Consider the following 24,085-nt stretch of genomic DNA (forward strand, 5'->3'; position numbering starts at 1 on the left):
ACTTCATATACTTACATGTCTGTTATCTATGTATTACTTGATCACCTGCCCACAGGACTCACCTGAGGGCTGCCCGATATTCCTACATAGTTTACACTCACACCAGGGCATAAGATTTTAACTGACCCCTTGATAAACACCACAATTGCCTCATTGACCTTCAGTTGATATCGTAAGGAAGACAGAAATCCTGGTGGCACATATATCATCTCCCTCCCCCCCTGTTGCCACTTGGTTAGGGGCTACCATTGAAGATGCCCGAGCACGTATCTATACCCCCCTCTCTGGGAAATCCTCTCTTAGGTTACTACATCACATAGGCTTTATACACCCCGGGCTCATACGGTTTTATTTACCCCATACATCCTGTACTTGTGTTTGATATGATGTATTTTTTATATGTTTTTACACCCACATATGCTGCTTAATAATTTCTCCACATAATTGTACACACGTTAGCATATACCTGTCCATTTGTGACTCAATTTTAATTTCTAAAATACCATAAATAAACTTGCAGCCCACCCACAACAGACAATAAGGTTTCCAGCAAGTGCATTTAAAATAAAGAAAATAACAACCACAGCAAAAATGAAGAACAAAAGAACTATATGTTTTCTATAGTCAACAGAAAAAAAACTCTTTTCAGTATATGCACTTGCACACATCAGCAGTTGCTAGAGTATAAAAAGGACTTGCTAGTTATCTATGACCAGTACTGAGCTCCCACAGGATTTATCAAAATGGTTAAGGTAATATTTTCTGACGCTTATTGTATTGCTAGTATAACTTGTTCAAGCTATCATACTTTAAAAATTATCTATAACTATTTAAACTAAGTGCATCCACAATGAATTTGTTTTATCAAACAAATAAGCTTTTCCTTTTCTGCCTCTAAATCCTTTTACTCCCACTGTTTTTTCTGTCTCCCACTTTATCCATTTTAGTTAACCTCCTGTCTCATTTTCTGTATATTTTTGGCTCCCTCATTTTCTATAACACAAGCTTCCACCTATACCTGTCTCACTCCCTAATTCATGTCAGTCATCTACTCTTAGCCTGACCTAAACCCTTGTCTCCTTCCACCTCTTTATCTTGTTTGAAATGCTTTTTATGTATGTCTTTATAAACCCCAGTCATTATATCTGTCTTATTCTCTGTTCCATCCAAATTCCAATTGCAGTTATATAAATGTATATTACATTATATAAGCTCCCATCCTGCATACCTTTTCTTTAGAGTAATGACATATGGGGCATTTTTTGCTCTATAGTGGATGGAGCATGAGCACTGATTAATTATGGAGTTAAAATAATTGTAAGAATGGGCTTTGGCCAGCCACAGCCACAACTCTACTGTGATCATAGGTAAGCCAGAGATTGTAGACTTTGTTCTAGCCATACCAATTCATATCAGCAATGAGAGCTATGATAGGCTAAATGTAGTCAGTTGAATTGCAGCTTGTGCCAATGCTTCCTCAGTAGCCCAAGAAGCAAAGAAGGGATGGACTACTAAGGGCTGTCATTTAGTATTAAAACATTTTGAACAGTTTAACACTGAATGGAAAAGAAGGCACCAGGGTACTACATCCACTATAACCACTTTAATGAGATGAAGCAGTTACAGTTCCTACAGTGTTCCTTTAATGTTTTAATTATGTCAAAGCATGAATTTACATTTCCTATTTTCTATTTAGATCACTTTCTACGAGGAACCAAACTTCCAGGGTCGTTCCTATGAAATCAACTCCGATAGTCCAGACATCACGTCATATCTAAATCGCTGCAATTCCATCAGAGTTGAAAATGGAAATTGGATCCTTTATGAACATCCCAATTACAGAGGACACCAGTACTTCCTAAGAAAAGGAGAATATCCAAATTTCCAGCAATGGATGGGATTCAATGACTCTATTAGGTCCTGTCGTCTTACTCCCCAGGTAAGAAACTCAAAAGTCATTTAGTTGTTCAATATGTCTTCTCTATAAAAAGGACTTTGTGTTATTTCATTTAAATATAGGCTTTTATTTAAATTATTAAAGGTCTTTTATCATTAAAGCCAGAACTGAAGTGAACTAAACATGTATTGAGGCAATAATAGCTATTTTTTTTTTTTTAAATAATAATTCTCCAAATTAGTCACAACTAAATTTTGCAATTAAGTTCTTTAACTCCTAAAAAAAAAAAGCAGGTCTAATATTGTTTTGAACGTCCGTTATTGAATAGTGAATTTAACTTGGAGCATATTTTCTCCTAGTGTGTTAATTGCAAGCTAAGTGCAATTTATAAAAAAAAAAAAAAATAGGGAAGCACCATAACCACTACAGGTTATTTAGAATTTCCTTATTATTATATCTCCTGCTGTGGGCTGAATTTTGAGTGCCAGGTAATCCATTGATTAGTAAATCACCTGACAATGGTGTGACAAAAACCACTGGAGGGATTCCATCCATAGCCTATTAGCACCATAACTACAATAATATGGATGGAGTTCTTTAGGCTGCTATTTTAACACATATAACAATGTATTTTCCCAAAATATTTAATATTTTGTATTTTATAATTTTTTTCACTAAAATTATTTTGTATTTTATTTCGTCTCAGCACCGTGGTCCATTCCAGTTAAGGATCTATGAAAGGGAAGATTTCCGAGGTCAGATGATGGAGTTCACTGAAGATTGTCCTCATGTCTATGAGCAATTCCGTTACCATGACATCCACTCTTGCCATGTTCTTGATGGTCACTGGGTGTTCTATGAGGAGCCCAACTACAGGGGGCGTCAGTATTACCTGAGACCTGGAGAGTATAGGCGATTTAATGATTGGGGAGCAATGAACTCTAGAGTTGGTTCATTCAGGAGAGTTCAGTATTAAACATCAACAATTTGTGTTTAAGCTTAATCTTTACCATGATATACAATAAAACTGTTGATGCAATCCCATGTCATTGTATTATTTATCACTTTCCATTCCATGAGCAGTCTACCATATGCAAAAACAATGAAAAACTAATAATATATCAATCTAAAATACTATTTTGTTGAAAAATAATATATATTTTTTTATTATTTGAAATATTTCATGTTCACATACAGTTATATGATACACTCCTAAAACACTATTAATCAACATATAATCACAAAACATATGCTATCCCAAATCAGAGTAATATACCATCTTTTTCTGTGTATAAGACAGTTTTTTTTTCTAAATTGTTTTAGTCTAAAATTGGGGGTTGTCTTATACACGAAATGTCACTGCAAGGGTTAAAGCCTAAGCCAACATGGTTCCTGCCACGCTTCTTGTCTTAGGCCCCACACATACCTGGTCTACCTCCCACCGATCCCCTTCTGAATTCTGTGGCGAGGAGGAAGAGGTATCTATATGCGTGGGAGCTGAAGCAGGTATCAGCACACCAACAGAGCTCCAGAGACATGCCACACCATAAAAGGAGCAGCCATATTAATGTATGCTCAACCTTAGGTAGGACTAGCTTTCTAATTTATATTTATGGGGGAGGAAATGAGAATCAGGGAATAATGCTGTGATGTCCCAGCATGCCCTCACACCACTTGCTGTATTGTGGGAACTGTTGTCTCCTAAACAAATTAATATCGTGAAAGCAAAAAAAAAAAAAGTACAGGAAAAGATAGAAAAAGAAAACAAAAAATCAACAAATAACAGAATATCACAAATTGTCTAATAGTAATCAATAGTGATAAGTGGTCTCCACTTAATTAAAAAACATAATAATACTTAGCAGTGCAGTCCCCTATTTTTTCTCCCATTCCTCCTATTTTAATAAAATAATATATGGGATTCCACCTAATTAAATTAAATTAAATATAGTCAGGCAATGGCAACATAATAACTGATCTGTTATTCTGAATGCCTAATTACACCCTACATTAAATGGGAATGTAAAGCCGTAACTTGGTCATTAACCCCTTCCCAACGCAAGACGTACATTTTCTGTCATGCTTGTCCTACCGTTAAGGATGCGTAACGAAAAATTTCCATCATTTACTAAAGTTAACCCCAGATTGCCGCAATTTACTTATTACATTTTTAAAACTTTTAAAACTTTCTTAAAACTTTTTTTACACTTTTAAAATTTTTATAAACTTTTTTTTACCATTAACACCTAACCACCAGTAAGCAGGACTAACAGTAAATTCTCCAATTTTCCATAACTTCCACCCATCCCAGCTAGAAAAATATATAATTTTAAAATACTTAAATTAATTAATTAAATAAATGGAACCTCTATAGGTTAAAAAAATAAATAAAAGTTAACCCTCAGGGGTTAAAAAAAAAAAACAGATCAAGACACATAAATTAATTTAATTTGAATTACTTTTCCTAAGCTGGACGTATTATGCACAAGGTATTATTGCCGAAACTGTGAAAAAACTGTTTTGTTTTGTTTTTCCCATTTTTTGGCATTTTTAATAATTTATAATAATAATTATAATAATAACAATAATAATCTAAAACAAGAAGCTAAGTAAAATAACTCTGATGTAGAAAAACATCTGACATGCTTAAGTCCCTTCCCTCTATGTATTCAACCGTTCAGTCCAGCAATATAACCAGGGGTGCCATATTGTCTAATAAGCTTCATTAGAATATGCTTTAGTGGTTTAGAATACACTTTACCTGTTTTGTAGGAGATTACCTAAAAAAATTGATATTAATTATTGTTATACATAATCTATTTTTTTCAAGTAATCTGCTATAAAACAAATAAAGAGTATTCTAAATCACTAAAGCATTTACTAAAGAAGCCTATTAAATGTTTTAGAGGGAAGGCTGTATTGGTAGAATGAGAATACAATTTTACCCCAACATGGAAAGGTGACTAGGAGCAGTGGCATAAGTCAGAAGTTAATAAAGGGAAAATAAATCTAATCTAGAAATGATATTTAAAAACAAATGTAGGCTAAGAAAATAGGAGTCCACAAATAATATATCCATCACAAATAAGTCCATCACAGTCCAAAATCTCTATATGTAAAAATAAGGGATGGTAATAATGGGATACAAATGTAACAGCAAGCTATTAACATTGTAGGAGATAGGACATTCTAAATCAGGCTTCCCCAAACTCCAGCCCTCCAGATGTTGCTGAACTACAACTCCCATGATTCTCAGCCCATCTATTTCATTCATACAATCATGGGAGTTGTAGTTCAGCAACATCTGGAGGGCTGGATTTTGGGGAAGTCTGTTCTAAATTAAACAGAATTCACAAAAAAAGAAGTGTAAACTATGAAGTCTCTTTAGAGGAAGTGTTCAGGAAGGCTGTGCAAGTCACATGCAAGGAGGTGTGGCTGGGGCTGTATAAGCAAGGTGATTTAAGTCCTAGATGGCAAAGAATTGAGCAGTGAGACTGCATTGGCATGATATATACACCAAAACTGCTTTATTAAGATAAAGTTGTTTTGGTGACTTTAGTGTTCCTTTAATTTCTAACTAAATTTAGTACTCAGTATCAAAGAACAATAATAACAATAAAGTGCAAGTAGGTTCCGATTATTCACAAATTATCCACTTGTAGGTTAGAATGAATCACATATGCTTACTTAAATAAAAAGAAAATGATCCATAGTGCTTTACTGTATTATCATTGTAGCAGCGCTGCAATCCTAAGAAAGGATACCTGCAGAGCAAAGTAGACGTGCCTGCTGAGAGCTCCTGAGCCTGAGGCCAAGATTTGGGTTTTAACGCCCGACCACGCAAGCGTACCAGCTGTGGATAGCGATAATCCCGACCAGGAGGCGATGCTGCATCGGGGGATACCAGATATGAGATCCTCTGTGGCGGAATCGACCACATCGCAGCCTGCAGCCTACACGGGTGGGAGCCGAGGAGAGGCGGCCTCTCCCGGTTCTCTGGCTGAAGGGGGGGCACTCTCACAAAGCCTCCCCCCCCACCCATGGACCGGGGGGGATATCCCGGTCCCTGCCGAGCTGGACGACCGCAGCCCTGAACAAAGCAGCGGTAGCACTCTCGGGCAGAATAAGAGCGGCGGCACCCAAGATGGCGGACGTGCCTAACTCCATAACACGCGGCAAGCAAATAATGCAATCAGAGGCAGCAGGCCCTAACACCAAAGCAACCGACAAAATCGAGGAGCTCTTTAACAAATTTTGGGCACAGTTATCACGTAGAGCAAAGCAAACGACACCCAAACAAGAGTTACCCGCGGGCGAATGTAGAATCAGCAAGATGAGGCGCGGGAAACCCCTGGAAGGCGGGAAGATGTTCCAAGCTCATACAACGAGCAGAGGCATTCCACCCAGGCGGAGAGCGCAGAGGGCCCTAACCAGCAAGCATAAACTACCCCCAAGGAGGGCTGCAACATATACAACACAGCCTAAACAGAGAGCATGCAAGGTCCAACCAAACGGGCAGACTGCAGACCCCAGAAGACACCAAGGTCACTATCAAGAGGTACCAACCCCTCTGAGACCCTGGGGCAGGACTGACACCTCGGTTACGCGTCAACATAATATTTGCCATTTCGACAGTGACAGGGAGCGGAGGAGTGCCTGCCAGAGGGGCCACAACGGCACCCACCTAGTGACAACTACACATGGCACACCTACTATGGTCCACAAGCAGAGGTCCGGGATCAGCACGCAGTCTCTCCTGCACCTAAGCGCCACACGCCTACCAGACAAGACAGCGGCCGGTCTCCACTGGCCCACCTGTGGGATCGGATGATAGACGGCACCGTGGGCGGACTATGCCCACACAAGCTTAAAAGCTGTGATAAGGCATAACCTCACCATACAGGCTATAGCTGGTGCACTGTTCCCTTACTTATTGTTACCTCAGCTTGCTAACGCGGTTGGCATTGATAGATTAATCTACTTTAATTTTGCTTATTTATCCTGTTTTTTTTATATATATATATATATATATTTATTTATTTTTTAATCTATGTTTCTCCTCATTTAATACACTAGCAGAACAACGATTAACATATGTTTTAATTGTGTATGACTAGTACTTAAATGTTACTGACAAAAATGTGCAGAGCAAATTGTGAATCTTGCTGGATATTTAGACATGTGCCTGACCACCCAGTGGAGCCTTGTTTCATGTAGATGCAGTAACACATCCTGTCTGTTTTTAAAATGTATGCCTTAGCCATTTTGCTACAATCATATATTTAAGCACGACATAATGTAATGTTTCAGCTTCACCTTATATAAGTCATGCATTACAAATTAAGCAAGGTAGCATTGCAATCTCACTGTTGTTGTACTGACCTTTTCGCTGCCGGGACTCTGTTTCACTATAAGGCCCTGATAGTCAGCATGGGCATCGGATGAAGGCAGGATGCTTCAGGGTGGAAGGGGGTACGATTGACCCGGTTCCCTCTTTACTGATGCCCCCACATGTTTTCAAAGCCCCGTATGCTATCACATAGCAGCTTTGTTTCGGCAGCCTACTGCTGTGTAATATTGCAGATGAAAGCCTGTTTTCCTTTACCCCTTTTATCCCTGTGCCCTTTTGATCTGCCTAGCCTGTTATCCCTAGCATGTAATATCCAAATACCAACCTTGTCTAGTATCTTTCAGTTATACTGCTTTGCTGGTACCTCAAATTTAGACATATTAGCCTGAATTAATTATGCCATGCGCGTCACAAAGTTGTCTCATTTACAATTAATTGATTGCTATACTCTGCTAACTTAGCTTGTATTAATAACCTAAAAATTGTGCATTTCCTCTGGATGCTGTACAACAGTTGAGGAATAAGAGTTTGTAAATTGTATGTGAATGCTGTTGTGGCATTTTTGATATGCGAATGTTAATTTATGCACAGCAAAAAAAAAGAAAGGATATCTCAGCTGAAATCCACTGGAGCTGGAAGAAAGCGCTGTTCAGTGATTATAGCACAGTCAACGACACCCAATTCTGGAAGTCAACTAAGGTTTATTGTGCCACACTTGGCTTTTTATGCACAGACCCCTGCATGGGGTCTCCAAAGAGTACAGTACAAACTCCTCCCAAAAAATAAGTCCTTGGAAAGCTAACTCAATTAACTCTCAGGCACAGGAAGTAACATAAAATATTATAAATGACCACAAAAACATAAGAAAATTGCTTACTCAATGTTTTGCTGACATACTGAGCTCCATTCTCCTTCATGATAACCATGATGAACAGGTAGGGTTTATTTAGAACAGACAGGGCAACGACAATATGAGCAAAGTGATAGATATAATACATTCCCTGAAGCAAAACAATAAAACAGGGGTTGTACATCCCCTAGATGCAAAAAAGGCATTCAATCAGCTAAATTTGCTGGTCTGATAGAAGTAGAAGTAGATTTGACTTTTTTTAAGCTACCAAGGTGCTATACAGTATCCTCAATGCTTAAATTATTAATGCCAGATGTTGGTCCGATCCTTTTGCTGTTACAAATGGCACCTGACAGGGATGCCCCCTATGTCCATTGCCGTAGGTTTTGGTGTTGGACCCATTAGTACAAGCAATCATAGCAGATTCAAGTGTTCATAGCATAACAGTGGGAGATATAGAATACAAATGTAATCTCTTTGTGGTTGATGACCTATTAACAATGTTTCAGCAACAAGTCATACTATAAGTGAAATGTGCCCAAACTACTAGCCTTGGAGAGGGGTTCCTGAATGTCGTATGATGAGATTGGGGGCATCATTCCACTTTGAATAGATTATATCACTTTCTTGGAGCTAAAAATTAGAAAACATGAAAGCAATCTGCTGAAAATTATTTTAGGTGGCATATGGAACAGGAGAAAATGCTTCAGAATTTAAAGAAAATTCATATCTTGGATGGATTACAAAGCAGCAATAAATATAATCCTTTTACCAAAACTCCAATACCTCCAATCCAAGGTTTTTAGATTTGTATTGAAGAAATTTAGTGTAACTGCCTGGGACCAGGCACAAGATACTCTGTGCACCTATGCACCCTGGTCAATGGCGTCCCCCTTTGCTCTTTTAAATACAAGCAATGAATATCAAGCAGGACACACTTAGGACATGAATTGAGCAATAAGGAATGGGCCAGACATTATAAAACATGAGTTAGTGCACTAAATATAACGTAAAAACTTTGTTAATCTGTTGAAAATGTCAGCTCTGTAGAAAAACTACATATTTATATAGCTAAACTTATGTACTCAAAATTGTACCATCAGAATAGTTAATCTGTTAATGGAAATAATAGTCTGGGTTTTATAAAGATTTCCAGTTCCTCAGTGTTAGTGTTATCAAATATGATAGATGACCACTGTCAATGCTTTCCAGCACTCCAGAGGTTAGGGTTCTTTAAAATGCAGGGTCTAAGGAGACAAAGGCTTCCAATATTGTAATACCACCTGACAAGCAACCTACATCAATATCGCCCTTATTTGGTTCTCTCACCTTTGCAAGGGGCACTTTCACAGCCCCTGGTGTAATTCACATGAACTGCGATGTAATGGACACAGGTTTATTATGGTCTATTCATTATAAATCACTTAATACAGTTTATTATGATGAGTGCCATTTTAGAATATTATCACTAGGGGGAGTAGTGAGTACCTTTTTGGAGACTTTCTTTGTCTGTGCCAAGCTGCCAAGATGGATGCCTGACTCCTCCCCATGAAATGGCGCACGGGAATTGGGTAAGGAAAGTAACATGTTCAGTCCCTTTATAAGATGAAGCCACATGCTGGAGAGCAGAACCAGTTTCCAGGCCTAGCAGAGAAAAGCTTGCAGCAGGCTACTGATTAGTATTTTGTATTACTGTTTTATTTTTAAGTTTAGTTTCATTTTAGTTTGATCAATTATTATTTAGTGGTTTGACTTAAACCTAAATCATATTTTATGGATAACACTTTGGTGGGGCAAAATCATTTTATTTCCTATACAATGGTTGATGTGTATTTAGCATTGTGAGGTTATTGCAGTTTAGGTTTATGTTAAAGGGAAACTCCAGTGCCAGGAAAACAATCCGTTTTCCTGGCACTACAGGTACCCTCTCCCTCCCACCTCCCATCCCAGGTAGCTGAAGGGCTGAAAACCCCTTCAGGTCACTTACCTGAGACCCCGCCGATGTCCCTCGGCGGTGGTTTTGGGTTGGCGTCGCTCCCCCAGGAATTGCGTCAGCCGGTGGGCGAGACTGATCCCGCCCGCCAGCGGAGGAAACCTAATGCGCATGCATGGCAATGCCCCGCACGCGCATTAGGTCTCCCTATAGGAAAGCATTGAAAAATATTTTTCAGCGTGAGGACATCCAGTGACGCTCTAGCAAAGAAAATCTTTGCTATCAACGCGGAAGTGCCCTCTAGTGGCTGTCTAGTAGGCAGCCACTAGAGGTGGAGTTAACCCTGAAATGTAATTATTGCAGTTTATAAAAAACTGCAATAATTACAGTTGCAGGGTTGAGAGTAGTGGGAGTTGGTACCCAGACCACTCCAAGTAGCAAAAGTGGTCTGGGTGCCTGGAGTGTCCCCTTAAGATTGCTGCTGTAGTAATGCATTGTTAGTTAAAGTATAGAATTTTTGACAACTGTTATATATGTGTATATATTGTTTCTTTATACACATATATTAAACATTTATATATCTTTTACACAACTATCAAAGTGTGTGTCAGTTTGGATGTTACCGTATTTTTCGCTCCATAAGACGCACTTTTTTTCCCCTCAAAAGTGAGGGGAAATGTCTGTGCGTCTTATGGAGCGAATATGAAGCTTTACTTACCTGTCTTGCAGCGTTGGCCGGCAGCACAGGGCGCACCGCGGTAGTGGAACTTGAATTTCATGTTCCGGTTTCCGGCGGGACTGAAAGGAAGTGCGCACAAGCTGAGTGCGCACTTCCTTTCAGTCCCGCCGGAAACCGGAACATGAAATTCAAGTTCCACTACCGCGGTGCGCCCTGTGCTGCCGGCCAACGCTGCAAGACAGGTAAGTAATTATAGGACAAGGGGAGGGGGACAGTATGGGAGGGGGATAAAGTCTATGGGGAGGGGAGGGGGGGGTGGAAGTCTGTGGGGAGGGGGGGAGATGAAGTCTGTGGGGAGGGGGGGAGATGAAGTCTGTGGGGCGGGGGGGAGATGAAGTCTGTGGGGAGGGGGGAGATGAAGTCTGTGGGGAGAGGGGGAGATGAAGTCTATGGGGAGGGGGGGGAGATGAAGTCTATGGGGAGGGGGGAGATGAAGTCTATGGGGAGGGGGGAGATGAAGTCTATGGGGAGGGGGGAGATGAAGTCTATGGGGAGGGGGTGGATGAAGTCTATGGGAGAGAGGAGAAGACTATGGAAGGGGGGGGGGGACACTATGGGACAGGGGAGAAAAAAAATATTCTGTACAAACTGTCCCATAGTAAGAAACACTATGGGACAGTTTGTTCAGAATATTTTTTTTCTGGGTTTCTTCCTCTAAAAACTAGGTGCGTCTTATGGTGAGGTGCGTCTTATGGAGCGAAAAATACGGTAATTGTTAAAGCATATCTCTTCGAGTGTACTTGTTTTTTGATATGTAAACATGTGTTGAGGTAATCCATTCAGGAGAGTGTGATTTGACTCTCATTGTGATGCATGCCACATATGACTAACTCCATTTTGGAGTCCAACTATTAAAATAAATTGGTGCAGAGTTATAGAAAATAAACTATTAAAATAAATTGGTGCAGAGTTATAGAAACAATTCAAATAGAAATCATTTTCTTAATCAGGAGACGGGCTTCTTTAGATGTGGTGATTGTAATATATGTAAAACAACTAAAATGAATCACGGAAAAGTTAGCTCTATTCAATCCTTCACAACTAAGCAGGATTTTCAAATTAAAGAGTGCATCACATGCAATACAAAGCAAGTTATATACATGTTATCCTGTCCATGTGGACTTCAATATATTGGTCAAACGAAACGTCTATTAAAAACCAGACTAAGGGAACATGTATATAACATCAAGAGGCAATTCGAAAATCATTCAGTATCCTATCATTTTAAGCTACATCATGGGGGAGATCCGACTTTATTAAAATGTTGTGGTATTCAAAAAATCACTATTCCTTGGAGGGGGGGGGGGGGGTTTAGCCAAAATTTTAACATATAGAGAAATGTTTTGGATCTTTAACTTGAAAACACTTGCCCCTTCAGGCTTAAATGCAGAACTAGAATTGGCCCCTACTTCTATAAGTAGATAAAACATTTTGGCAGTTCTAGACACAATCATACCAATATAGTTGTATATTGCAGTAACATTTCCGAGATCTAATAATGGTTTTCCTACTAAATGTTTAGCTATATACATTGTATACTAACTGTTACTCTAGTTGCAATGTATATATAAAAATATATAAAAATGTACCGGAATTGCCGCATGTTTAACCCCTTAAGACCGGAGGGCGTACTATTACGTCCTTTTAAAAGCGGCTCTAAACGCCGCCGGACGTAATAGTACGCCCTCCGGTTTTTAGTAACTTACCCGGTCGCTGGCGGTCCCACGCCGGCGATCGCGGTTCGGGGGACTCCCAGGGAGCCCCCCGCGGCACGTCCGCCCTCCAGGAGCCCTCCCGGCCATGTGAGAGTGAGGTCCTTGCGAGGACCTCACAATCACATGGCCGGTATAGCTGCCTGCTGCATTGCCAGCAGGGGGACCAACTGTAATGACAGTTGGTCCCCCTGCTGGCTGAAAATCAAATAAAAAAATGTTAAAACAGTGTAAAAATAAATAAATTATATACTTAGATCATATATATATATTATATATATATGATCTAAGTATATATATACACATATACACACATACACATACACCGTCTAGGTGTATTTTAATATTAATATATATATAATTATATATATATATTAATATCAAATTACACGTAGACTGATACTGATTATATATATATATAATTATTGTTATATATATATTTATAAATAATATTAAAAAAATTAATATGTAAATACGTAAAAAAATTAAATAAAAAAAATAATTAAAAATAAAATATTAAAAAATATATAGATGTGTTTTATTTCGTTCTAACTGTATTCTGATATTAATATATATATATTTATATCAAAATACACTTATAACGAAATAATATATATATCTATATACATAAATATATACGTATATATCACTATATATATACCTATATATAAATAAAAATATTTAAAAAAAAAAATATATATATATACGTATATATACACATATGTATATATATACACATATGTATATATATACATATATTAATTCTACACATATATTTATGTAATAATTTTACATAATTAGGTATCCTAATTAATTACAATTAGCGGGACCTGCCTGACCACCCATGCCGAAAGTATAGGGAATTTAATTTGCTAGCACTATATTTAACCCTATAACTTTCCAAGACACCATAAAACCTGTACATGGGGGGTACTGTTTTACTCGGGAGACTTCGCTGAACACAAATATTAGTGTTTCAAAACAGTAAAATGTATTACAACCATGATATCGCCAGTAAAAGTGACGTTTTTTGCATTTTTCACGCACAAACAGCACTTACAGGGACGATATTATTGCTGCAATACATTTTACTGTTTTGAAACACAAATATTTGTGTTCAGCGAAGTCTCCTGAGTACAACAGTACCCCTCATGTACAGGTTTTATGGTGTTTTCAAAAATTACAGCGTCAAATATAAGGCTTGTGTTTAATTTTTTTCACATTAAAATTCGCCAGATTGCTTACGTTGCCTTTATGACCCTATGGTAGCCCAAGAATGAAAATTACCCCTATGATGGCATACCATTTGCAATAGTAGACAACCAAAGGTATTGCAAATGGGGTATGTCCAGTCTTTTTTAGTAGCCACTTAGTCACAAACACTGGCCAAAATTGGCGTTTTTTGCATTTTTCACACACAAACAAATACAAACGCTAACTTTGGCCAGTGTTTGTGACCAAATGGCTACTAAAAAAGACTGGACATCGCTTATTTGCAATACCTTGGGTCGTCTACTATTGCAAATGGTATGCCATTATGGGTGTAAATTTATTTCCTGGGCTACTATACAGTCTCAAAGGCAACGTAACCAATCTGGCGAATTTCAATTTCAAATGTAACACGCTATATTTGACCCTGTAACTTCCCAAAACACCATAAAACCTGTACATAGGGGGTACTGTTTTACACGTGAGACTTTGCTGAATACAAATATGTGTATTTTATTGCAGTAAAAGCAAACAGTATTATGACATTGACAGTTAAAATGTCATGAAGAACGAAAAAAATCAAAAAAAATCTTATTTTCTCCCATTTTTTTCATATTAAATTATGTTTCATAGCTAAATATTTGATATTAAATGAAAGCCCTGTTTCCCCTGAATAAAATGATATATAATAAGGGGGGGTGCATTTAATATGAAAGAGGTGAATTACGGTTGGACAGACATATAGCGCAAATGCCAGGTTTTGTTTACGTTTTGTTTCGTTCACAACTTGTACATTTGGCTGCGGTGTTAAGGGGTTAAACTTATGTAGTGTCGTGTATTTTTATTTTTATTATTGTTTTATGCAATTTTTATACATTTTGTATTTTATTTTATATCACCATTTTTAATGTTTTTTTCATAATCTTTTGGATACCACTCAATATTCCCGCTGTATGTACAACATTTGTATCTGTAAAACCACTTAGCAACAAATAACATGTTAAATTGCTACTATTGGGAATATATATTGTGTATTCACAAATTAAGAGAAACTCCCTTCCTTAATTGACTGCCCGGGAGTGGCTAACTGAACTGGTTCATAAGGAAGGAAAGTCTCATTCAACTTTACATCTTGAAAAAGCCTGGGTTCTAGCAGGCGTAAGGCGTAGATGAAATTGATTAAATCAACTTACTAAAGACACCAGTAAGCTGAACATTTAAACCAAGATTCCAGCATTTACCTGCATCGATAAACAACTTGTCCGAGTGCACGGGACTTTAAACATCAACTGCAGACGACTGGGATCGGTAACGTGTTTTAAAGAGCCGCTGGGGTATAACAGACAAGCTGTTGTGTGGGACTTGGAGACAAGAACCACATATATCTCTTGTAAAAGTTTTTTAATTTGGGGCCACAGATTGTTAATAAACCAACATATATTTTACGGTATCACGCTGTGTATTTTTCTTTCTATATTTAAAGGTACATCACCTGAAGGAGGATTTTGCCGCAGGCATTGTCTCTTCCCCCCCCCCCATGCATGTTTTTTTCACCTATTATGCTGGTTAATTTACATCAGTAATTGCCATACAATATTATATGGACTTCCTTCACCATTTGTTCATAGTGAAACCTGCTTGCCATATAAGGGGTTTATTCACTTAGCGCTTAACATCTTGTTTTTTTCGTGTTGTTTATATCTGAGAATTTTCATGTGTATGTTATAGCAGCTTTTTACAAATTAGTCACTTATTACATCTGTATATATCGCGCTCTCTAAACAGTCTTGTTTTGTAAGTATAATCATTGCTGACAATATTTATAATTAAAACATTCAGGATCTCATATGCTATGCAAAAAACACTTATATCACAGTGAATTACTTTAACATTTCAGCTTGTTGCTAGTACTAGAAAAATCATTGAGGTTATTGTGCCATTTTATAAACTGTTACTAGAACCTTTAAACCTAAAACTGGGCTCAATGGATTCACTATATAATCTATTTGGATAACCTTCTAATTTTTTTTTTTCCAGAGAGGGCAACTGCATCTGCATACTCACTTTACTGGGAATCTCCTCAAATCTCTCAGGTTCATTGTGAATCGATCCAAGTTCAACCTGGTCCCTTTCCAGTCAGTTCAGTTCTTAGGATTCGCAATTGATTTGACACCCAGCATTCTATAACTTCCAGCCTTCATGGAGTCAGGCACCTGTCTCCATAATACCACTACACTCAGTGCCTGAGAATGTCTTCACAACACCACTACACTCAGTGCCTGAGCCTGTCTTCACAACACCACTACACTCAGTGCCTGAGCCTGTCTCCACAACACCACTACACTCAGTGCCTGAGCCTGTCTCCACAACACCACTACACTCAGTGCCTGAGCCTGTCTCCACAACACCACTACACTCAGTGCCTGAGCCTGTCTCCACAACACCACTACACTCAGTGCCTGAGCCTGTCTCCACAACACCACTACACTCAGTGCCTGAGCCTGTCTCCACAACACCACTACACTCAGTGCCTGAGCCTGTCTCCACAACACCACTACACTCAGTGCCTGAGCCTGTCTCCACAACACCACTACACTCAGTGCCTGAGCCTGTCTCCACAACACCACTACACTCAGTCCTGGAGACTGTCTCCATAACACCACTACACTCAGTGCCTGAGCCTGTCTCCATAACACCACTACACTCTGAAAGTGCTGAAAATGATTTATGTAGCGATATGCCTTTTATCCACAACTCTAAGTCTACCAGATCCTACAGTAATCCATCTGCCATTCCTAGGACGTCTCTGCAGCTGCGGCTTTGCAGCAGTTCCAGCCTGAGTTTGTTTAACAGATAATTTACAAATCTCAGACTTCAAAAATACAATCTCCTGCCGCAATATAGAGAACTGTCTACAGATTAGACAGCATCCAAATCTCCAAAAAGTGAAACATGAAACTGTATAACAACTATTACACGAACTAAGTCTGCCATTTTAATGAGGTGAATATTTTAAATCAAACAAAGCTTAACTTTTTTTGTCCTCCTGTATACCTCAGATTACCTCCAGCTTATCTCCAGAATATCTCCAAGCACACACTTTGAAGCAGCACTAAGATGTAGCAACCAAGCTATATTAATCAAGCTAATGACCACAACCCTTATTTAACTCCTAAAAGCACCACCCACTAGGAATGTTTAACACCTGGGTGGGCCTATGCTTATTTGCAAACAATAGCTAATTAACCAACAACCAATATCAAACTCCTAGCTAATCAAATTAAAAGCCTTACCAATTACCAACAGGAAATCAAACTTTGTGCAAGCAGCAACCTATTCCTATAGATGAATTTTACCTGTAACAGTAAAAAGAAAAATGTTAGCAAAATCTTAGACAGATGAACAATATATATAAAACTCTCCAGAATATCTCCAAGCAAACACTTTGAAGCAGCACTTAGAAGCAGCAACCAATCACAGCCAACAAGGACTCCTCTACAGTAAAGTTAGCATAGGAACCCTTATTACACACAAATTGTCCAGATATCATGACAGGATCATTCACTAACCAAAGCCTGGTGATGGGAAAGTTCCACAGTTGCATCCTACTTCAAATGTACACCAATCGATCATGAAGGACATCTTCAAATTCTGTCTCCCTCGCAATATCTCAATGAGAATGGAGTATCTACCAGGAGAAACCAACCTCATGACGGATTGGTTTTCACCACACTGGAGGGACAGCAGTGATTGAAGGTTGGATCCTCTGATGTCCCCATCCCTCTCATCGAGGAGAGGTTTGTTCACACTGGATCTGTTTGTCTAATGCAACAACTATCAGATGCTGGATTTTGTGACTGATGGAAGCGTAGTGATGATCGTTAGATGCCTTTTTCCATACTTGCCCATTTCAAGGAGTCTATGTTTCCACCAATCTTTGTAATAATTGTGAGGGTCATTCATAACATTCAGTATCAATGGGTAATGATAAACCTAACCAATTGCTTCTGGATGACCAATGTCCTCTTGTAACTTGGACTCTTTCAGGGGTTCTGGCATGTCTAAAACATTCACAAGCAGGTAAAGATTTCTTATGGGACTCTGCTTGGAGATAATGGGCTGGTTGGTGTGGGATGGGGTCTTGATCCATTTACATCCCCTGAATCCACAATCATGACTTTTCTGTTGTCGGGTCGTTCCTATCCTTCCATCAACTTGGTTTGTTCCGCTGTTTCAGTGTCTCATGTTCCAGTTCAGGGGGTCCCTATTGGCAAGGATCCCTTGGTTGCTGTTTGTTTAGGGGAATTCACCTTCAATGTCCCCGTGGACCATTTTTTTTTCAGGACTGGTCGGCTATTGACAGGCTATCTCTGCATCAATTGTCAACTAAATGTATCTTTCTCCTCTGCTTGGTCTCCTTTCGTCGTGTTTTGGACGTTTGGGCTTTTGATGTGGATGCTTTCTCATTTTCCCTGGAAAGGGTTACTTTTCCGATTTCTTGTCGCATGAAGTCAGATTCTTCAACGTTTTGTGTTTTTTCTGCATTACTGCATTACGTAGAAGTTACGACTCCCCTTTGGTACAAGTGCTTATTTATGAATGGGTGTTCACATAAACCTTTTGCACCCTCCCTGTCACAGGTGCTTTATTCTAGGGCCCTATTTAGCCTTGACCTGCAGAGAGTCCCAGGAGGAAGAATTTCCCATGTGAATTAATCTCATAAGAGCAGGCATTAGGAGGAATTAATCTCATAAAATCAGGACCTGCCGAGAAACGGGTACAGAATTGGGTACATTGATGTTGATTGCAGGATTATGCAATGTATCATCATATACTGTTACTAAACCCCCATTATTTTTTGTCTAGTTGAGGTGTTGTCATGCCTTAATTATAATATCCTCTTACTTCCTGGTTCCACGGAGCTTAGCCACACCTCTTTATGACACGGTCTCCCTATTTAATCTGACCGCACCAGCTGATCGACGCTGGATTAATGAACTACGTTCCGTACTCACGAACCGGCTGCAACATCGTTGTGAAAGCCCTCTGTTACCGGACCGGACTGGAAGACTTCAAGTTCCCTTCACCTTTCCTCATCCACGACTAAAGCTGAACTCTCTCCATTCAAGATAAACCGCCTCTGAGGAAATCTCGGGAACCAGTGTTCTATGTGCCGGAAGCTAAGTAAAACCTCTGTGATAAGCGTTGCATCTCAAAGCTGTTATTTCCTGTCTCCAAAGTCCTTCGTTAAAACAAACCCGTTACAGCTAACTTCAACTCATGCTTTGTCTCAGTTAGCTGCATCTGTCTTACTTCAGTTAAAGTCTATGGAACAGCTATTGTAACTTCTTATCACCTAATTAATTAATACTACTAAAGGACTCTTTCTGATTCAGTCACCGTTTACTACTTAAAGCTACAGTGCATATAATTGTGGACTTCAGTTATCGTTTACTACTTAAAGCTACAGTGCATATAATTGTGGACTTCAGTTATCGTTTACTACTTAAAGCTACAGTACCTGTAAATTGGAATAAAAGTCAATACCTTTTACTTTTTATAATAAATATTCAATCTGCAGTTGTGTTCCTTCATAACAAATGTTTAGACGTGACAGGTGTTTTTAAATAAAACTTAAACTTGAGACTTGAAATTGATGTTTAGTGAACGTGCGAGTTTGTTGCATTTTGTTTGTTGCATAAATAGGCCCCAGCAGCACCCTATAATGTATGCATGTGAGTAAGTGACCCTTGCCTGGTGGATATTTTGACTACTGTCCCTGACTAGAATCAATATTTCTTGGGGCGTGCATTCCGTTCGGGAGGCGACGGCTTCTTCTGCTTTTTTGGTGGATGCCCCGCCACTTTTTCACTTATTCCTTAGCATTAAAAATGCTAAATATGAAGCCTTCTGTCATGTGTGAAATTGAAGATTATGCTAGCTTTAGCATACTAATTATCTTAATTTTAGTAATGACAGAAGGCAAGTATTTTCCCTTCCTTTCCTCTCTCTTCTTTTCTACTCTAAATTGTATATATGTGTTACTGCTTCTCTTCATATTTGGGAATGTTTTTTTAATGTTTGACTGTCTGCATCGTTTATGATGTTTTCATACCATTTGATGTTTTATTGTAGGTTTTATTATACAATATGTTTTATTGTAGCCATTGAGATTGGCTCTGAACACAGGCACTTTTATAATTTTATGGCAGTACACTACATTCTTCCTATATAGGCACTTCCAGTGGGCTTTTTTTTTCCCTAAAAATAATAATTATTTGTTATTAGTGCCTTTTTTACTCACAGCTACTCCCTTTTTTATTCTCAATTAAATACGTGACCATTTTCCTGAACCTCTTTTCTCCCATTATAAATTGAAATTTGACCTTTGAAACCCAAATTAACTTTTACTCTAACCCACTGGTACTTTTTGCCAAGCAGTGGTAGAAGAAACTTGGGGATAATTACATAATGATTTTATTTGTGATATTCTGTAATAATATGTTCTATGTAAAAGTGTATTTAATTTAAAATAGAGCTATGCATTGCAGCTTTTAAACACGTTACTCATTAAAAAAAAGGTAACTTTTTTGTAGTGAAAGGGTTAAAATTCTTCAGATATTATATTATTCTATGGAACTATTATAAAGATTGTAGAATATTGTGCTAACTCACGCCACAAAATGTTGTATCAAAAAATAAAAAGGTATGTTTATACTTTATTAATTTTAGCACAATCAAGTTATATATTTTTTTTTTTACAAATGTGTCACAGAACAGTAAGTGTTAACTGACATATATCATGCAACATGTACCCATTCACTTCTAAATGTCCAACATAAACGTGCTGCCTACAAATCATAGACAATGAGGTTATCAGTGAGTGCATCTAAAATAAAGGAGAGAAAGGTCACAACAACAATGAAGAACAAAAAAACCTACATGTTTTCTATAGTCAACAGCAAAAAAAGTCAGTGTCATTTTTAAAATATGCACTTGCACACATCAGCAGTTGCTATGGTATAAAAAGGATTCTTTAGTTAATACTGATCATTACCGAACTTCCACAGGACTACGGGACTATTCCATTCACGATGGTTAAGGTAACAAATTTACTTTATTGACATTGTATATTGCAGATTTTGAATAAATGTTTAAAGTATATATTTAGCCATTATAGTTTTTACTTTTTAAATTAAGCTATTTTGTAATTAACTGAGAAAAATACAAATAATGTATTTCACCAGAATGACTGAAATAAACTATTCCTAACAAATTCATTTAACGTTTGTAGAATTAAACATACAAAGTTGTTTGATTATATCAGGGGTTCTCCACCTTGTCCTCAAGGACCCCCTACCAGTCCAGGGTTTAGGGATTACCTGGGTGTGTCTAAGGTGTTTAGAAAAAGAAAAAAACAACACCTTAGAGATTATATTGTTTGAAGTTATTTCTCAATACAGGGACAGATAAAGACAGTGATAAAATAGAAAAAAGGCAGACCAGCCAAGAGAGTCTGATAGTTGGAAAAGATAGATCCATAAAATATTGACAGTATATTAGATAGATCCATAAAGAACATGAAACAAAGACTATCAGACAGTTACTCACTAAAGTTGTAATTTGAAGTAAATTCAAATTGAATTTCAAATGTGAGCCCTAAGTAGTCAATTTGGAAGCATAGCAAACCACAAAAATATTTCCAATTTGGAAAATTCAGCTTTAAACTTAAAAATTACTTAAAATTCACAACAAATTCTCACTTTAGTGAATAATACTGAGGGTTATTTATGAAAGTGAAAATCCAGAGTGAATGTAAAGTGAATTCTCAAATTTAAGGCCAGAGTTTCAGAAGTAAAAGCATAGCTGGCCTAGAGAATTGTGACCTTAAATTTTAAATTTACTTTGAATTTTCTTTGAATTCTTATTTTAGGGAAATAATCCTGTAAGAGATAAATATTCAATGAAATATCATACTGATACCAAACAGATTATTTATGAGATTTTAAAAATAGTATAGTTAAAAACATATACCAGTGAGGGCACCACTATCACAAATGTGCAAATATAATTACCATTCAGATTGTTGAATATGGCATGTAATAGAAACATAAGAGAAAATATACATAGTGAAGTATTTAATGACAAAAGGAAAACGTAAAAACAATGGATACACTCACAAAATAAGTGGCACAAAGAAATATATCTGTTTGTGCTAAAGAGCTTGTCAGCCACCAAAGGGCTAAGTCCCCATACAGTTGATATCAGCCGTTGGTACCTCAGGATGTTAGTCACTCGTATTCACCAGTCTTCAAACAAATGTGAAAGAAGCTGAATGTTTTCCTGTAGGTCTGACAGGTATTGGCTTTTCGGCATTAGTCCTTGGGGATACTCCAAACTGCTCACTGCTTGACACGTTTCATCTGGCGACTTTATCAAGAGCTGTGTATACTCCTCCGTCCCAGTAGTTTAAATACAGTGGATTGCGCAGATCTCTATAGCACGCTTGTGCGCAGAATGGGGAAAAAAATTACACCAAATGTCGTTGTGCCACTTATTTTGTGCGTGTGTCCATTGTTTTAATTTTTTCCTTTTGTCATTAAATACTTAATATGTATATTTTCTCTTATGTTTCTATCACATGCCAAATTCAAAAATCTGAATGGTAATTATGGTAATTATATTTGCACATTTGTAAAAAGTGGCGCCCTCATTAGTATATGTTTTTGACTATACTATTTTTGGATCATGTGATTTTGGCATGTGGGAGTGATCCCGAATTTAGAGGGGCAAGCCTGCACTGTGTAACAGCATCTTTTCCCACTTACTGTCCCCCTGTTTCTATTTCTGAGATTTTGAATTGCACAATGGATACTAGAGTTTAGCAGGTCAGGTGTTTTACACCCTTTGCATAAAGGTTAATAGCATAGAAAAGAAAATATGTTTGACAAGCATGCCCATTCTCTATCTAAAAATCAGAAAATGTACTCTAATTATTTTGAAGAAATTAAATTTTTACAATATATTCTATTTAGATCATCTTCTACGAGGAACCAAACTTCCAGGGTCGCTCCTATGAATGCAATGCTGATAGTCCGGACATCTCCACATACCTAAAGCGCTGCAATTCCATCAGAGTAGAAAATGGTAACTGGGTTCTGTATGAACAACCCAATTACAGAGGACACCAGTACTTCCTAAGGAGAGGAGAATATCCCAATTTCCAGCAATGGATGGGATTTGATGACACTATCAGGTCCTGTCGACTTACTCCACAGGTACTAATTTTACAAAAAACATAGTTGTTAAATAACAAAACTCAATTTCCTGTTGATTAAGTTAACCAATAATTAAGTCTTATTTTCTTTTATTATTTTCATAACTATCTTATTTTACCAGATTATAATTGCTGCAGTGAGCTTATACAAATACCAGTTTTTAATTATTGCACATATTTTATTGCATTTCGTAATTTTGCCACTAATATGATATTTTATTTAATCCTAGCACCGTGGTCCATTCCAGTTGAAGATCTATGAAAGGGAAGATTTCCGAGGTCAGATGATGGAGTTTACTGAAGATTGTCCTAATGTCTATGAGCAGTTCCGTTACCATGATATCCACTCCTGCCATGTACTTGATGGTCACTGGATGTTTTACGAGGAGCCCAACTACAAGGGGCGCCAGTATTACCTTAGACCTGGAGAGTATAGGAGATATACTGACTGGGGCGCCATGAACTCTAGGGTGGGTTCATTCAGAAGAGTTCAGTATTAAGTCTACATTGTGAGTTAATGCTTACATTTATGATGAAATACAATAAAACTGTCATTACAATCCCACGTCAATGTTTTATTCTTTTATCTCAAGAACATTTTAAAAATTAAAAACTACACAGTAAATAATACTTGAATATTTTAACTTTACCACTAATAAATCATTCTAATAAAGTCAAACAACAAATGAGCTGCATATTGAAGTCACTAATAGTACACGTGTTTGAAAGCTGTAAACTAAGTGTAGCAAATTGTGGGATTCAAGAGAGGATGAAGGATATGCAACAATCTGATTTTATAATATTCAGCTTGTGCTGTGACATATTATATATTATGTGTGTATATAGTTAAATAAAATGTAAACATTTACTATAAAACCAGTACAATTTTGCGGTACCTATGTCAGCTACTGCTTTTTTTTTTTAATTGTTTGTTTAATTAAACCAAATAAGAGAAGCAAGTAAAGCAGAAATTGTCATTCAATAAGTAACATAAACAGAAATGACAAATTGGGTAACATCCAAGACACATTACCCCTTAAGGACACAGCTTCAAAAGCTTGTCATGCACTTAATGACACAAGCAATTTTTGCATTTTTTGTTTGCGTTCAACTGCAAT

At 37.6% G+C, this 24,085-nt stretch overlaps 2 protein-coding genes across 2 annotated transcripts; both read left to right on the top strand.

Moving 5' to 3' along the window:
- Window positions 1–698: 698 nt before the first annotated feature.
- On the top strand, window positions 699–2,936 carry LOC134570801 (gamma-crystallin 1-like). The gene is made up of 3 exons (XM_063428781.1): window positions 699–752; window positions 1,697–1,939; window positions 2,604–2,936. Exons 1-3 carry the CDS (start codon window positions 744–746, stop codon window positions 2,871–2,873), a joined length of 522 nt encoding a protein of 173 aa, XP_063284851.1. The 5' UTR covers window positions 699–743; the 3' UTR covers window positions 2,874–2,936.
- Window positions 2,937–20,709: 17,773 nt separating this feature from the next.
- LOC134570802 (gamma-crystallin 1-like) lies at window positions 20,710–23,532 on the top strand. Its single transcript, XM_063428782.1, has 3 exons — window positions 20,710–20,793; window positions 22,726–22,968; window positions 23,198–23,532. Exons 1-3 carry the CDS (start codon window positions 20,785–20,787, stop codon window positions 23,465–23,467), a joined length of 522 nt encoding a protein of 173 aa, XP_063284852.1. The 5' UTR covers window positions 20,710–20,784; the 3' UTR covers window positions 23,468–23,532.
- Window positions 23,533–24,085: the final 553 nt, after the last annotated feature.

Source organism: Pelobates fuscus, chromosome 8 (genome assembly GCF_036172605.1).
Source record: "Pelobates fuscus isolate aPelFus1 chromosome 8, aPelFus1.pri, whole genome shotgun sequence".
NCBI lineage: Eukaryota > Metazoa > Chordata > Amphibia > Anura > Pelobatidae > Pelobates > Pelobates fuscus.

Bases quoted from the DNA above. Each gene is read 5' to 3' on its own strand.
- LOC134570801 (XM_063428781.1), top strand. The intron at 1,940-2,603 runs GTAAGAAACTCA...ATTTCGTCTCAG, and splicing joins CCTGTCGTCTTACTCCCCAG to CACCGTGGTCCATTCCAGTT.
- LOC134570802 (XM_063428782.1), top strand. The intron at 22,969-23,197 runs GTACTAATTTTA...ATTTAATCCTAG, and splicing joins CCTGTCGACTTACTCCACAG to CACCGTGGTCCATTCCAGTT.